This window comes from Anastrepha obliqua, chromosome 1 (genome assembly GCF_027943255.1).
Source record: "Anastrepha obliqua isolate idAnaObli1 chromosome 1, idAnaObli1_1.0, whole genome shotgun sequence".
Classification (NCBI taxonomy): domain Eukaryota; kingdom Metazoa; phylum Arthropoda; class Insecta; order Diptera; family Tephritidae; genus Anastrepha; species Anastrepha obliqua.
The window spans coordinates 60,334,635-60,352,920 of record NC_072892.1 but is presented as its reverse complement, the minus strand read 5'-3'; the positions used below and the strand labels follow the sequence as shown (position 1 = coordinate 60,352,920).

General features: G+C 36.5%; 1 protein-coding gene across 1 annotated transcript in view; it reads left to right on the top strand.

Moving 5' to 3' along the window:
- Nucleotides 1-812: 812 nt before the first annotated feature.
- LOC129253151 (tigger transposable element-derived protein 2-like) overlaps nt 813-18,286 on the top strand; it is a 28,191-nt gene continuing 10,717 nt past the window's right edge. Inside the window, exon 1 of the mRNA XM_054891422.1 lies at nt 813-1,877. Within this exon, the coding sequence (XP_054747397.1) occupies nt 813-1,877 (1,065 nt within the window). The remainder of the gene's footprint in view (nt 1,878-18,286) is intronic.

Sequence of the window (18,286 nt, the reverse complement as noted above, 5' to 3'; positions counted from 1 at the left end):
ATACCTGAGTTTTCAAATGGCACGATTGTTCTGACTTCTGATGGAGATAACCTGCTTCACTCGACTGTAAAAGTTGTTTTTTTTTTTGTTTTTGGTTTACAACCCAAGTTTTTTCAATACAGTATAATTCCTCTTAAGCGGCTTCGCATTAACCGGTCGACGGATTAACCGGCCTGGTTACAACAGCCGAGCGCAATGCAATATTTTCCAAGAAATTCACCGGCGAGGCGATGCGGCTGGGATTCCCCCGATATTACGGGGAGGTCCCGGCAAAGTAAACTATAAACGATGTTAGATAGGATTTTGTCGTTTGTCGTTTTGATCAATTTGGTTTGTTTTTGCTGTGGGTACGGACATAACATAGTTCTTTCCTTAACAATGAGTGCAAAGCGCAAACGAATTGTGGTTTTGATGGATACACGTTTAAAAGTGCTAAAGCGGATTGATAATGGTGAATCCGTAGCGAAAATATGTGCAGAATTTAATGTTGGAAAAAGCACTGTAAATGACTGGCGAAGAGATAGGCGTTCCATTGAGGAGTTTTGCTCGAAAATGGAATCTGATAGAAATCTGGGTAGCCGTTGTACGAGAAAAAAAAACCGATTTGCGACGTCGTCGATGAAGCTTTGTGGATCTGGTTTCTTCAGGAACGTCGAAGAGGTACACCGATTGGCGGCCCAATTTTGAAAGAAAAAGCTTTGGCTATCGACCAGAAGATTAATATTGGGGGTGACTTTGTGACAAGTGATAGTTGGCTTAATTGATGGAAGAAGCGACACGGAATTCATTTCGCACATGTAAGTGGAGAAAAAATGTCTGCTGATACTTCTGGTGCGACAGAATTCAAGACTAAGTTTGGTGAAACAGAGGAATTATCTCCAGAACAAGTCTATAATATGGACGAGACCGGGCTAAACATTAAAATGTTACCAGAAACAACTTTTCTAGGCAGTCATGAACAGTCTGCCTCTGGCTTCAAAAAGAACAAAGAACGTATTACAGTGGCCGTTTGTTCGAATGCAGCAGGTACTCATAAAATTTCTCTTTTCGTTATTGGCAAGTCTGCTAAACCACGGGCATTCAAAAAATTGAATCCATCTTCCCTTCCGGTTTATTATAAGTCACAAAAATCAGCGTGGATGAATTCAGATTTGTTTAAAGAGTGGTTTAATTTGGAGTTTGTTCCAAAAGTTAAAAAACATTTAAAAAGTGTAAACTTGCCTATTAAAGCAATTCTTTTGTTAGATAATGCTCCAACCCATCCTCATGACTGCGCTGTAGATGACATAAAATTAGTTTATCTTCCTCCTAATGTGACAAGCTTAGTGCAACAAATGGACCAAGGAGTGATCGAAAGCTTAAAAAGACGATACAGGCGTAAACTTGTTTCTGAAATTCTGCAACATTCGGAGAGTGAAGACAAAGGTCTTTTAGAAGTCATCAAAAAGATCAATATCAAGGACGTTATCTATATGTTAGCTACAGCATTTCAAGAAATGCCCTCTTCAACGTTTGTTAAGTCTTGGAGAAAACTTTGGCCAGATGTTGAGAATCTAATTGTGATCTCGAATATTGCAGGGACTGAAGAAGAAGAAAACAAATCTACTTTACAAGACCTTCAAAAGTTATCGGGTAACGAATCATTACAGGCAGAAGATGTGGAAAATTGGATGATAAACTGTGACGAACACCTTGAAAATGAATTTTTGAATGATGACGAAATCATAGATTTAGCAAACAAAGAACAAGAGGAAGATGATGAGAGTAGTGACGTTGAAGAGGAGAAAACAGTTTCTCATGAAGAAGCCAAAAATGTGATGGAAATTGCATTGAAATGCATTGAGCAGCAACAGGATTCAACAGCATTAGACGTTTTGGTGTTTAGAAAATGGAGGAATGTCGCATTCAGAAATTCACTGAAAAAAAACAGAAGAAAATCACATACTTTTTCAAAAAATAATTATTACACTTATACTTTATTGATGTAACACATTAACATATCGCGCCCTAAATACAAAAGGGTCACAATTCAAAATTTTCCACACTCGAGCTTGACTTGCTTACAGAAGCACAGAAAACAAACGATGTGACATATCACGCTGAAATTTGCCATGTAAGCTTATAACAGTCCTACCAAAAAACAAAAAATTTATTTTTGCCATATGTCATCCGCGGACCGTTTTATTGATAACGTCTCGTTCATATTTGAGCAGAAGCTACATTTTGAGTTGTGACCCTTTTGTATTTAGGGTGCGATATGTAAATATGAAATACATAAATATGTAAAAAATGCTTCTCCATTTTTTTATATGTATGTATACAATATATTATACAAGTACACTTCGGATTAACCGGCCAAAACGGCTACCGGCCAGGTATGCAGTCCCGAGTTGACCGGTTAAGAGGAATTGTACTGTACTTAATTATAAATCGATATATAAAAATTAGTTTTATTCTGCTTAGATAATCCAAACCTCGCTGACGCATTCGTTTCCTATGTATTAATTTGTTTGAGAGCGGTTAGAGAACAATACTGTTATATTATGTATTAGTTTAGCGCAAAAAAGAAAAAAATTATGCCCCCCAGGATTAAAAGTCTTGCTTCGCTAAGGAAGATCAGTAAACCAGGCTTAAAGTTAGATTTGACTTACAGGAGGTTGAGACTACATTTTTTAGGAGCATTTCTTCAGTTTATTTTATGTTTACGTTAAGAGTAATTACACTATTGCGCGCCAACTTCAACAAAGAATGAATTCACAGAATAAAAAAAACTGTTTTTATTCAAATCAGAAATGGAGTATTGAAGTGGAGTATACAATTTTATTTGTTTAATAGTTATTAGCTGCTAATTTCATTACTTTTGAACCTTACTGTAGTATGTGTTTTAAAAAGAAACACCCATTTCCAGAGTATAAGCCTTATTTTTGTTTAACTGCATATTTCTCGCATTTCTTCCATGGCGAAAAAATTGAAAACTTCTTCAATTATGAATATTTACAGATGTGTATGTACACATTTGTGCAACACTATGAGCTTCAGTGACAAGGAAAAGAAATGATATGAAATTCTCTAAATTTTGAGTACTGAATTTATTGCTTATCAAACTCTGTACAGCTGAGAAAGTTTGCTATACAAACAAATAAAAGTTGGAAATCAAAAATCCTTGCACCAGTGACCGTAAAGACAAAACAAAAAAATTAAATTGCAGTGTCATGGAGTAATCTGTGAATATTATTTTGCTAAGTAAACTAAAATGTATTAAAATTTGCTGTATGTGCAAGCAAACATATAATGAAAATTTGTTTGCAACGGAGTTTGACAAAAGTAAAGGCAAGTGAATTTGTAGGAAAATGTTAACAGTTATTTGATGTTTAGAAACGAGATGATTACAAACCTACGATAGTCGCATTATTAAAATTCATGCCAATCAATGACAAATGTATTTTATAACACAAGTTTACAAATAGCACTGGTTCACAAATTTCAATTTTTTTTTTTTATCCTTCGAATGCCACCATCCAATTCCTTTGTGGGATTCGTTCACTGATTTTGAAAATCAGGTTAAATTTTTTTGTATTCTAAAATGTTTGACTTATTTGCAACTTACCGTTATTCACGGGGGCGTGTTGTCTCGCCGTTACTATGGAGCCTAGTCTTAAATGAATTGCTTATTACCATGAGCAAGAAAAGGATCAATATAGTTGCTTATGCGTACGATGTAGTCAGCCTGATAACAGGGAAGTTTCTCTCGACTATCAGCGGGCTCATACAATCAACCTTAAGGAAACTTGCAAAGTGGGCGACCTCAAACGGTCTAATGGTTAATCTAACCAAGACCGAACTAGTTCCGTTCACTAGAAGATATAAGATAAAGGAGTTTTCAGTTACCACTTATAGATAGAGATAGATAGATAGATAACCCTCTCGAACGAAGCCAAGTACTTTGGCATAATTCTGGACTCAAAGCTTTCGTGGAAAAGGAACTCCGTGGAAAGGATGAACAAAGCTTGTAATGTCCTCTTTATCTATAAGAGGACATTTGGCAAAAAAATGGGGCATGAAACTGTATATAAACTAATAGGCGTACAATACGATCATCAGACCCATTTTGACTTGTGGAGCTTTCGTGTGGTGAAAGGCGGTGCAGACACAATCCCACCTAAAGAATCTCATAAAAGTCCGTGAGCTTGCATTGGAATAACAGGTGCGCATCGGACGTCACCATATTTATACTGACGGCTCAAAGATGGTCAATGGCACTGGATCAGGAGTTTACTCGGAACGATTATCCTTAAATTGCTCATTTAGACTCCCAGACTGGTTTAGCGTCTTCCAAGCTGAGATCTGCGCTCTAGACAAACCAGCAAACACCATAAGACTGATGAACTTAACTCCAGCAAACCTCACCAATTTTGTTGACAGTCACGCAGCGAATAAGGCACGTTCAATTCAAAAAGTGTTAAAGAATGCAGGTGGTCGCTCTTGCTCATTCAACAACATAACCCCACATTTTGTTGGGCTTCCAGCCACTCTGGAGTGAAGGTAAATGAAAAGCGGATGATTGCGCAGGGATAGGCTCTGAGCTGGACTTTCAGCGAGTAGTAGACAGCATAAACATTACTCTAAACGAGTTATACAATGCGATTGACTTGAGCGTAATGGCGAAAAACAATAGAAGTTGGTTTTGACTACTAACTGCAGGGTATCCAAAGCGCTTTGGCCAATACTGAATCTTAAATAACAAAATGGACAAATTGAATTCAACATATCAACTATCAGCGTCAGAACAGGTGTTTTAATGGGAACCCTAGCCGGTAGAATGGGTGTACCTCATAATGTGTTCCGCAGGAGCTGTGGAGATGAAGAAGACATTGTATCGGTACAACACCTCCTCTGTGAATGTCCTGCACTTTAAAGAAGCCGTGCCAAATATCTTGTCGATTATTTCTTTGAGGACCTAGGAAATTTGCAAAATGTAACACTGGAGGGACTAGTTACCTTCTTAAAAAGATCAAAGTTGATTAAGCAACTCAGTTAGGGGAAGGAAAACAAATGCAGGTATCACAGGGGGCCTTAGGGCCACCGAGTGTCTTGTGTTAAACAAGTAACCTGACTAACCTAACCCACCGTTATTCAGCCAAAAGTCAACAGTAGGTCCACTTACTCACGCACATCCTAGGAATGAGCTCAACAACTTTAATATTGATTATCGTAACTTAAGAACAATGAAATTCTCCATATACCACACATACCTCACTTTTCGATAGGTCGAATAGTTTCTGGGAAATTGATTAATCATTTTATAAAATAAATTTAAAAAACTTTAAATAAACAAAAGTATTAATTAAAGCCAATTAAATTTTCCATCTTTCGTTCATACTCAACAAAATTAAAAAAAATTCAAGATATTTTTAAAATTTGAAGGGAAAAACTTTCACACATAGAGCCCGCGGAAAATGATAGCACCGGGAAACTTTTACCTGTTTTGGCTATTTTTCTATATTTTTTGACCGCTCATTATAATTTTGTAAAAGCTCCTTGCCTAACAAAAGCCATATAAATCCAAGATCTAAACTCTAGGCAAAAAATTTAAAAATTCCACAAGCATTTCATCTCAATTCCTTGGTTTCTAAGAAAGATTTTTGGAATACATTTTTATGGCTTATGCAATTTTAGGATAACAAAGTTCAAGTTTGAAGTAACTAAAAATCTCATTGATTTTTGATAACTTTGTACAATAGGAGACCTCAACAATTTTATGTCGTCTCCGAGTAGCAGATGGTTTTTATGAGAATTCTTTTCAAGGAAAAATTTCACTGACTTGCCATTGCCTCTTGCGAAGTGACCAATCTTAGAAAAATCCTTTTCTATAATTTCAATTTTCACGTACGCAGTGAGTCTTAGACTCACTGGTCGAAATGCTAAAGCTCTTTTGGCTACACTGCAATTTTATTATAGGATTGACCCCCTTTTAATAATAATAATAATAATAATAATAATGACCAAATGATATTCTCTTCCACCTCACCTTTTCAAAGTAATTTATTGAAACGCCCTCACCTGGCCGCCTTTCACTGGCGTCTGTCGGGAATTTTGAAATTATGTCCGCTATTCGAATTCACTTATGCATATAATTTTTGCATACATACATACACATACATTTGTATATCTAGTGTTTGTGCCACCTACCAAATGCATTAAAATTAAGCTTACTAACAGCAACACCTCACCATCCATAAATTCCCTCACTCCTCTTCCCAACCACATCGGACTCTATGGAGTTGATTATTCTGTTGACCCAGGTGCACTTGCATTCTCAATGCTTTGAAAGTTTCGTTATTTTTGTTGTTGTTTTCGCACTTTTGCAACTTCCGGCATTCATTAACGTTTAATTTCACTAATGCCGCCGGCCACCGAACACGCTGACCGCAAGCATAACCACAACTGCGGCGGCTAGAAGGCAATATATGGTGAATTCCTTTGACGGGCATTTGCAATTGCCGCCACGGGACAGTATGAAATGTTTGAAAATTCTGTATACTCGTATAGTGCTTCGAATACTTTCAAAATATTTTTTTTTCTTTTTTGAACATTCGACCACATAAATTCGAATGATTTATTGGCTTGATGCTGTATTTATATATTTTATAATATATTTAGTGGGGTAGGTGCATATTTAACTAAATACACAGTGGCGAGCATAACTGAGTGCATGGCGGTTTTTTTAATATTTAATACGTTGGAATGAGCTAAAATCATTTATTTTTATTTGTTTTTTTTTTTATTGTTGTTTTGAATATTGCTCATGCTCTCACCAAAACCCATGTAAATCAAACTCCAGGCATAAAAATTTTCATATAAATTTTAAAATTTTTAATCTGAATTTGGGAAAATTTTTGTATATGCAGTAACATGGACTATGTAATTAAAAACAAAAACGCTTTATGCGGCTCAGAAATCCCGAAATTAGATTTGTTTTAGGTTTTACTCTCAACAGGTTCTTAGGTTCTTAATATCGTGAAGAAAGAGTGCAAAAAAAAACCTTGACCCAAACAAATACTTAAAATCCACTATGCTGAAGAAAGAAACATCGAGCATTAACCTTAATATTAGGCGACTAAGTATTAATTAAACAAAAGTGTGTTTGTTATATGAGGGCATGTTTTACAAAGTGGCGCAAAACACTATTCACCTAATCCGAAGATTTTTAGTCTTTGCAAATCGTACTCAATCGTTGTACGTCAAACATATTTAAAAGGGGTGAACCAGTCAGCTGAAAAATACATACATAAAAACAAGTCAACAACACTAAGAGGCAACATCATCGATTTGACTTTTTCAAGACACTTTGCACTCGAAACACTCCCTTTCATTTCCTACTTTTTCTATCATCATCTTATTTTCAACAGAGAAATGATTCATTACAATGCACACAGGAAGACGGCATATGCACATACAAGTATGTGAATTTATATACAAACGCGCATATACATACATATACATACATATATACCATATGCTCACTCAAGTAGGAGAGAGCCAGATGTCGTTCGTTCCGAGCTTTCGATTGCAGTTCAAGCAAGATAACGCCGCATGAGCAAGGTAACGCCGTATGAGCGAGATTACGCCGCATGAGCAAGATAACGCCGCATTTTTTGGTGCGTGCAGCCGGCTACATCAAATTATAAGACGTTATCACGTCAAAAAATTGTACTAAAACTAAACTAAAATTAAAAATAAATTAAAACTTAGATTAAAAATAAATTAAAACTAAATTTAAATATAAGGACAAGTTACCTTTATGCTTGCTGTTTCCCCAAAGTGTTGTGTATGGTGACTTTGATGCGATTTAACAGCACACTGGACAGGATCTTTGACACTATTAGAACGCGAGGATTTGCTCAGTACAAAAATTTTTCGTTTAGCTAAAATGTAAATTGGTAAATTCTACAAGACATAAAACTAAATATTTTAAATTGATTAGCTTTAGGATAATTTTTCACCACAGGTTGTTGGTTAAGTAACCAAATGTATGGACGTCAACGCACTTTTCCCTTCGTAAAAACACACATCGTTTTTTATCGTATCATATAATTTTTTATACCCTACAACTTCTAGACGGCTCACCAGGCCGTACTTAAAATGCTTCTATGGCTCGCATTTTAGTATTTTGAACGTGCCGTGGATGCGGACTTGCTAAGTTATGGTTTCAAAAATTTTATTTTTGAATTGTATTTTTTTTATGAAAAATTTCGCGGTCTAGTGGCTGGACGCTCACATATAATTTGTGCAAATATGTTTTTCTATTTTTATGTAGTTCGCTTGAAAGAAACGTATATTTTTTTTTTTTTTTATTTAATAATTTTGTTTTTATTTGATCTTGGAAGGTGTGAACCTTAATGTCCTACACATATGTACATATAATTTATTTAATTTTTTAACTCTGCTCTTGTTTGTTCATCTGCAGCCACATTAGCGCGTAATTTATCACCACAGTAATTTATTAAATTATTTATTTTCCACAATATTTCGCTCATCCTTTTGTAGTGTGGTTCACTTGTTAAAAAAAATTCGAGTTTATGACATAATAAAATAAAATATGGCGAATAAAAATTATAGCATTATTAGGCAAAGAATTTGAATTTTATTTTTGTCCTGAAATTGGTTGTAATTTATTACATAGTCCAAAAAAAAGTATATAATCCATAATAATTATCTGGGCTGATTAACAATGAGTGATAATCACAGCAGCATGTATATAATTGTAACATAAGTTTACACTTGAAAAATGAGTTCATATGTGCATAAATAAATACACGTGGATGTGGGAAGCTTTTCATGGAAAATTTTACATTTTTTTTCGAAGTGTAGTGCTACTTGAACTATGTCGGCCTAAGGACTTTTTAACGCATATCTTGATGAAATTGGCACATTAAAGTAAAATTGCGTAACTGAACTTGAATTAATATTGGACACTTTTATACAACTTTTAGTATCCGATAAATTAGATGTTCAATTAATGGAACTCTGGAACTTCTTTTTTGTTCTTTAAATTTTTTAAACTTAATTTTTTCAGGCTAAGTAAACAAATTAGTGTACTACTCAGAACTGACGGTTTTAAATTCCTCTAGTGACACAGTTGCGACACACCCAGATTTTATAAAAAAAACAAGAGGCCATCTGTTTAGAAGGTTCTCCTGCAAACAACTTTTGTTAGATTGAGCCCGCCTTGGGCTCGTTTGCGTAGTTCTAAGATTCTTCTTCTGTTACAATGTCACAGACGTGCTTTGAACCACTGCGGCTAAATTTTTTCTAAGCTTCTACAAATTATTATTTTTTTTTCATTTTTTTGGTATATTTAAGACAGTTTGAATAAATCGGTGTATTCGCCACATATCTTAGACGTGATTTTTATTCGCTTTGATCCTTCTTCGAATTATAATTGTAATAATGCAAATAAAAACATTTTTTTGAATTCAAATAAAAACAAAACTCCGTGCTCTTGTGAAACCTACTGAAACATCAACTGATATCAGCAATAAATAACTAGTACATATCTCTGGAATCTATGAGTATTTCGAGCCACTGGTCTTAGTGTAACGACACTGACTTCAGCACTCACTGCTTCTCTCAGTAATGCTGCTGCTGCCGCTGCTAATATCAACACGTCAACTGTGCCCACTCTCATTGCTTCATTAACTAAAATTAATGCTGCTGTTGCTCACGTCGACTGCGGGAGTCCCTCTAAGCACTGCTCCAATGCTTCGCGATCAAATGAATACTCAAACTTCGTGGACAAACATACAAGGGTGAAGGCATATAAATAATAAAAGGACACGGGATATAAATATAAGCAGCATTGGTCTTAATTCTAAAACTGAGTTGGATGTAGTAGCGGTTACATCTTGCGACCTTTAAACCTTATGTTATTCAGGACAATATTGTTTCTCATGTTTTTTCTCAAGAAATTCAAAAATTGATAAAAATTAAATTTTATGTTTCCAATTGATCAAAATGGATACCGATATCCACTGTTCAAAAAAAATAGCTTTAAGCTTGTGGTTCCGCCATCATTCTTAAACCATCGGCTTGTCCAGTGGAGAAAAATATAGCCAAATTCGATAGTACTAGTGCATCACGAAATTCGTACTAGGTATGTCTGATGAGCTCAATCGAATTCTTGTTCTCATGTAGGTCAGCGCTAATATTTATACTTCTCTCTCTGGATGCTTCTCATACTATTCTACCTTCAAGGATCAGTTGCTCGAAATGTTTATTTCATATTTCATGGGTTGGGGGTTAGGTTCATAGCGTGTTTCTTTATTTTTTGGCAAAGGGTAAGTAAGGGTATATATTCGATAGAACTCTTTCTACCCTACAAAACTAATAGTATTTTTGAGTTATTTAATTTTTAATAGTTTTGAGGCTTAGAAATCGAATACCCAGGAGACACAAATAACATTTTGGACACCTGCTCTTCTTTTATTCTCATCGAGGTCAAAAAGCAGCCCGAAGCAGCCCAAGCCCATGTTGCACAAGACGGTAAAGCCGCATTCGAAGAGCTCGAATAGGAGGTTCTTCATTAAAGACTGTAAAGACTTTTATTGCTTGAAAATATGACTTAATTTTTCTTTTACGCTGAGTTGATGAAAAGCACATTTAACAAACTCTTTTTTTATAGTATTTTTGTCAGACAAACAATAGTTCGTCATTTTCACTTAAATTTTCGATATGAATTTTTCATATCCAAACGCAACAGATAAATTGACACAAAAACAATGTACTCGTAAACAAACAAACAATTACGCATTATCCAATTGTACAGTATTTTTTTTTTTTGTTTTGCTTTTTAATTGGCAATGTGTTTGTATTTACAGCTATTATAGCGCTATAAAATATTCATTTGCACCAATGCTTATGCAATGTTTGCATTCATATTTAAGTCTGTATGCCTTTATGTAACTAAAGTAAATCCCAGTGCTTAGCAACACTCCAAACTCTTGCATATTCACAGAGAAAGGCATTGGTAAGTCAACAAAATTCGGAATTAAATCCGCAACTGCAAATAGGCCAAAATTAATATTACCAGCTTACATATACATACACACACATTTGTAAATAGTTAAATAAACGAACAAATGTTTTGCTCACATATTCAATATCAACTAAAAATTGTTTACTAATACACAGGCAACAAAAAGTTACATACATCCATCGATGAAATACCAGTTGTCATACAAATAGCAGTGGGGCAATAAAAGTACTAAATATCGATTAATCCAATATCCTTAAATAAACGTACATATGTATATACCTATGTTCATATGTGTGGTGTGTGTGTGCGTGGATGTTTTTAGATGCTGCCTTTGTTTGATTGCATCAATGCAATTTGCAATGCCACACTTGCAGCAAATGAGAGCATTGAATAAATTCATAGAAATCCAATTTGGTTGTTTGGATGTATCAAATACTTATATGGATATGTACATGTGCATGGTCTGTGTTATTCAAATGCACACAAATATTCACATTAGAGCGGATAAGAAGCCAGTTCGAAAAAAATTTGAAACATTTTTGGGAAAAAAATTCGCTGTTTTTTGATGAAAATACAACTTTATTCTCAAAAAATGGTTACAAGTGAATCATTGAAAGTATTGCCCATCACTGGCTACTACTTTTCTCATCATCCTGGTAGATCTCGTATACCGTCGCAGTAAAACTGTTAATCTTTTGAGGCTATCCACGGCTCAAGCCATTTTTTGGAACTTGGATGAATGGAACTGCTGGTCAGCTAGACCATGTGCCATAGATCGGAACAGGTGATAGTCGGACAGCGCAATATGTAGAGAATATGGCGGGTGGGGTAGAATTTCCCATTTTATTGTTTCCAGGTAGGTTCTAACGAATTTGGCAACGTGAGACCGATCGTTCTCATGCTGTAGAATCACCGCTTCTCGCGCAGTGCTTGGCTCAATCGCATCAATTGAAGTCGATACCGATCCCTTGTGATGGTTTCGCTTTGTTTTGACAGTTCATAATAAATAACACCAACTTGGTCCCACCAAATACATAGCATAACCTTCGCAGCGTGAATATTCGGCCGAAGCGACGACGTACAGGCATGAAAGGGCAGTCTCCATGACTTTCTTTTCTTTGGATTGCTGTAATGAATCCATTTTTCATCACCCGTCACGATACGATAAAGAAAACCTTTCCTTTCTTGCCACTGTAGTAGTTGTTCACAGGCGAAAAAACGACGTTCAACATCCCTTGGTTTTAACTCATAAGAAACCCCAGTCCTCTATTTCTGAATCATTCCCAAAGCATGCAATCGCTTGGAAATGGCTTGGCGGGTAACTCCTAATACTGAAGCAAGCTCTTCTGGCGTCTGACACGGATCCTCATTGAGCAATGCCTCCAATTCAGCGTCTTCGAAGGTTTTTGGTCTCCCTTCTTTGAAGCGCCGGAACCAATTTCGGCACGTTGTTTCAGCCGCCTTTTTTTTCGAATGAAAGAGCACAATATCAGACATTTTAACAAAACCCAAAGTTTATGATACCGAAGTTTATGTTAGAATCGACTAGCACACACTGTTGGCTACATCTATTGACAAACAGCTGGAACTTAGTTGCGCACCTAGCACTTCAAGCAAATATTAAAAAATGCTGTCAAGGATCATTTTCTAAGTCTAAGCATCTAATTTAGGAGGATGGTTCCATGTGTAGAAGTCCATGCAAGTGGGGAAAGTTACTGATCGCCATTAACTTGGGAGTGGCCAGGACGATTTTTCTGCATATGGTTCAAGCAGCTCAACTACAGCTGCCATGTAAAGGACCGCGAATTCGGTGTCGGATTTGTTGTGGGAGAGCGTATAAGCGCTGCCCCCGCCACGACATAAAAATCGTGCTTAGCGACTTCAACGCCAAGGTGGACAAGGAGGGAATTTTTGGTCCTACAGTCGGAAAATTCAGCCTGCACAACGAAACATCCGGTAACGGACAGAGGCTGATCGACTTCGCCGGGGCCCGAAACATGGTAGTCTGTAGAACCAGATTCCTGGCTACCTGGCTGTCCCCTGATCGAAAAACACGAAACCAGATCGACCTCTCCGAGCCGTTTGGTACCAAACGAGGTTTCAGACAAGGTGACTCGCTGTCGTGTGACTTCTTTAACCTGATGTTGGGGAGCATCGTACGAGCCGCAGAACTTAATCGATCAGGCACAATTTTTTATAAGAGCGTACAATTGCTGGCTTCTGCTGATGATATTGACATCATCGGCCTTAACACCCGCGCTGTTAGTTCTGCCTTCTCCAAACTGGATAAAGAGGAAAAGCGAATGGGTTCGGTGGTAAAGGAGGACAAAACGAAGTACCTCCTGTCTTCAAACAAACAGTCGGCGCACTCGCGTATCGGCACCCACGTCACTGCTGACAGTTATAATTTCGAGGTTGTAAAAGACTTCGTTTATTTAGGAACCAGCATTAACACCGATAACAATGTCAGCCTTGAAATCCAACGCAGAATCTCTCTTGCCAACAAGTGCTACTTTGGACTAAGTAGGCAACTGAGCAGTAAAGTCCTCTCTCGATGAACAAAACTAACACTCTACAAGACTCTCATCATGCCCGTCCTAACGTATGGCGCAGAAGCTTGGACGATGACAACATCCGATGAAGCGACGCTTGGAGTGTTCGAGAGAAAGATTCTGCCTAAAGATTTTTGGACCTTTGCACGTTGGCAACGGCGAATATCGCAGACGATGAAACGATGAGCTGTATGCGCCTTACGACGACATAGACATAGCGCAGCGAATAAAGATCCAGTGGCTACGTTGGCTGGGTCATGTCGTCCGAATGGATACAAACGCTCCGGCTTTGAAAGTATTCGATGTGGTACCAGTTGGTGGTAGCAGAGGAAGAGGGCGGCCTCCTCTGCGTTGGAAAGATCAGGTGGAGAAGGACTTGGCTTCACTTGGTGTGTCCAATTGGCACCGGTTAGCACGAGAAAGAAACGACTGGTGCGCTTTGTTAAACTCGGCCAAAATCGCGTAAGCGGTTATCGCGCCAATTAAGAAGAAGAAGAAGAAGCATCTTATCTCTTCCTCATATTTTATAAAGAACTCGGGTCTAAATGCTCTTAATGAAATTACTGATTTGGAAGAAATCTTTGACTTCACTTTTCAGTTTCTTAGTCATTTGAATTTTGTCTTCGCCAAATCATAATCTTCGCTTGCCTTTATTCGGCCGTTTGCTTCCGATTTTACGGATCGGTACACTTTAAAGTCATTTTTTACTTCACTCATACGATCCAAGCTAGTGTCGATTTGTGAAGGCCGTATCATCAGTGCCACATCACTAGACTTGAACGCATTCAAAAGAAATTTCTTTGTTTGCCACTCAGATCTTTGAACTTCACTGATTCGATTCCCTTATTTGCAGGGAGTGCATCACTTAATTTGAAATCGTTGAAAAAAGGAAAAGTATACTTTCAGTCTGCTTTCTTTTCGATTTTATAGATGGGACAATTGACTCGTTTTTATTCTTAGAGCGCATTCATCTTCACATACCTCGAAAAAGTCTTCAGAGTAATGACTTATTCATCGTAGAGCGGGTTAGAACTGTTTATGTCTCGAAAGCACCTTTGATTAGAACATTGAAAGAGTTTAACCATATTTCAAGTTCTTTGGCTTTTGATTTATAGCTACCTAAATGTAAGTTCAAATTATCACTGAATGATTTTTTTAACTAAATGTACATATGTATATATAGGTAATTCTTACAAAACACTGTTAGTGCTGTGTAGTCTGTAAGAAACATTATATTTCTAAAGTTACTAAATAAATAAACAAATAAATAATTTTACGCATTTGAAAAGGGCTTGATTATTGCTACAATTATTTATTTTACTCAGAGAAAGTTTATAAAAAAATATGTTACACACATCTCTTGGGCGGACACTCACCGCCAGTCAGCCTTTGTCCTTCCAAGAGAGATGTCCACTCAAAAGAGGGTGACTTCTTCCGATGCCTAACATTTATAGAAAAAAATATCCACTCACGGGAGGTGTCTGGATAATAGGAGTGTTCGTAAGGAGATGTACTCTCTATGTATATATATATATATATATGTATATACAGTCAGCGTCGAAATAAAATGGTAAGTCTTGATAAGAAGTTTTCATCAAAATTTCCAATTTTTACTCAGAGTTTTTAAAAACATTTCAGGTATGCGGTCTTATTATCTATTGAGTTTTGGTATAATAAAGTGTAAGTTTCATGTGACTAAAAACTTTCGTTTATTTTTGACAATTTTTTCTGCTGAGGAGGTTGGGTGTTTTCTCCCATATAAAAGCGATGCGGAGTAGGCGTTAAATGGGGAGAATGCATAAGAACACGACCAAAAAAAATTCTCAACAATCAGTGTGATTTTTAATCTACTGCACTTGGATATGCCAAAATTCAATGAGCTATAAAACTGCGTACCCGAAATTATTCTAAAATTTCTAAGTGAGAAGTTTAAAACTTTTATGAAAATTTACCGAATTTATACAAACTTTATACAAAACTCCAAACTTTGTTTTATATGGTTTTTATTGTAGTATGAACTAGATTTTATTAAAAAAATGGCCAGCTGCGCTATGTGAGCCTATTTGAAGTGAAACTTCTTAATTTCTGGATTAAATTTAAACATTTTCATGAGGATTGAAATGATTTTTTATGAAATTACATACAATAGTAGTCGATAATATTATTATTCATTTATTTCTGAAATTTGTACATTAGTCGGTACTTCAATAGCCTGTACATTTTGTATTGATGGTGCAATAGCAGCAGTGGATACAACCGGTTTTTGGTAACTGAAATAGGATATACATATATGTATATATAATATAATATACTCGCTTGTGTCGATATAGCGAGAAAATAGGGCATCTATCGTTGTTCCTGATTTTGTTGTTGAAATATAGCGGTCATTACTCATTTGTAAATTCAGTTGATGTTCTAAAAATTCTACTACTTTCATGGAAGTGTTCGATGCAAAATTTACATTGAAATCTCCAGTTAATATGAGAGGTTTCAGATCGTCGCGTTGAGGAAGAACCATCATGAGTGGATCTTAATAACAAACAAAAATGCGATAATGTTGTTGATATGTGAATTCGAAGTTATGTAGACACCCACAATTACTATGTTTGTCCATTTATCGCACGTCACACAGAAATATAAATATCACCGACATCTTCTGCTATAGCTGCATTTGATGTTGACTGTACAGCGGTACATCGTAAGTGTGGTGTGAGGATATTCACGGTATCATTTTTGTTGTGGTAGATAGCGACTCCTCCGGTTCGAACATTACTTATTTTACACTGGTAAACTGATCTCCTCGTCTTCACACAACCAAGTCTCAGGAGAAACTACCACATTGTATTTTTCCATAACTGAATTCAATACGTCAGTAGCATGAGCACGTAGACTTTGACAATTAAAAGAGTATATTGACAATCCTTCTCTTTCTTGTATTGTAAACAATTCATCGACAGTCTTCGAAATTCTGCTTGCAATGATGTCATTGTTGTTGATGGTCTCCGGCCGTGGTAGAATCTCAAATTATCATTGCGTGTAATTATAAACAATCCATCAATGGAAGTAACACGTAACAGTGCGACATACACTAGCGTATTCATAGACTATTTCAGAATATGTACCGCCCTGAGATTTGTTATGGTACTGGCACATACACAAACTAAGGAAAAAATGTGTACTTTTTGCATTTATAGTTTTATTGTGATTTAATGGTATTGTAGCTGATCGTCTAGCTATCGGTACTGCTGTTTTGCTAACGACTACGCAGCACCGCACAAAGCGAAAAAAGAAACTAGTTTAAAAATAAATAAACAGTCAAAACTTAGCAATGTTTTCTGTACACCTTATTTTGACGCTGACGGTATGTATCGTCTATGAAATCCATTAATTTGCTTAGAAGTTTTGGGCAAATGATTTAAAACTGTTCTATGGTCGATCTTTAGTTCTTGGGCTACGACTACAGACATGCCGGTCAACTTCCTTTATTTCTGTGGTTTTATCGGTCATCGAAAATGACTGAACGGAATCGACGAAACACGAATTGCACAGTAGCGATTACAGTACTGGCACCAAAACCACCATTCACAATTTCAGCAGCTTGACTTGTATTTTCATCTTTATCACAGATACTGTAAAATGTACCGAATTTTGCCTTTGTTGACTTTGATTGCAAACACCCTAAAACTCACAGCTCAATGGAACAAACAAACACAGCACAAGAATTTTTTAGTGTGAAATGTCACATTGATAATGAGCGCCAACTTTAAATTGCTTGATCGATACTTTACGAGACATCGTCCACAACAGCCATTTGCCGACAAAATAATGGATTTTTCAATCCTTTTTGACGTGATAACGTCTTATAATTCGATGTAGCCGCTCATGCGGCGATACCTTGCTTGAACTGTAAGCGATAGGGCGGAACGAACGACAAAGAGGCACAATCGGCCCCCGCGTTCGTCAACGTTCGGCATCTGGCTCTCTCCCACTTGAGTGAGCATATATATGTATGTATATGCGCATATGTATATAAATTCACATATTTTTATTTTCATATGCCTTCTTCCTGTGTGCATGGTAATGAACCATTTCTCTGTTGAGAATAGGACGATGATAGAAAAAGTAGGAAATGAAAGGGAGTGTTTCGATTGTAAAGTGTCTTGAAAAGGGCAAATCGGTGATGGTGCCTCTTAGTGTTGTTGACTACTAACGTCTGATGCACAATCGAAATTGAACATATCTTTCATGAATTTTATAAATGTTTCGTCATTTTTCACGTTTGTGTAAGTGTAACTTGACCTATTCCATTGCGATTCCATTTACCTCTTCCTCTATATCCATACAAAATATCTATCAAACAAATAAAATTAAAATTTTCTTTTGAAAAGTGCAACCATTCCATCAGTATTTTCTTATGACGTTGTCACGTTAAACTATCACCAGTAAATCGACTTTACAGACAACCTCTTTCTTATGTGGATGCCGGCCGCCCTTAATGTGTGAATGTATGTATTTGATTGCAACTACGCTAACCAGTAAATTTAGGCATTACGAGTGGCGGCTAATAGCACTACCATTCACGGCACTAAGCGATGACTCCTCATCTCGTTACTAGAAACACTGACCATCAAGAGTTAAACCTGCCACAAGCAAAACTATCACATCAATATTTTTCGTATGTTGGTGCAATACGCTAGGA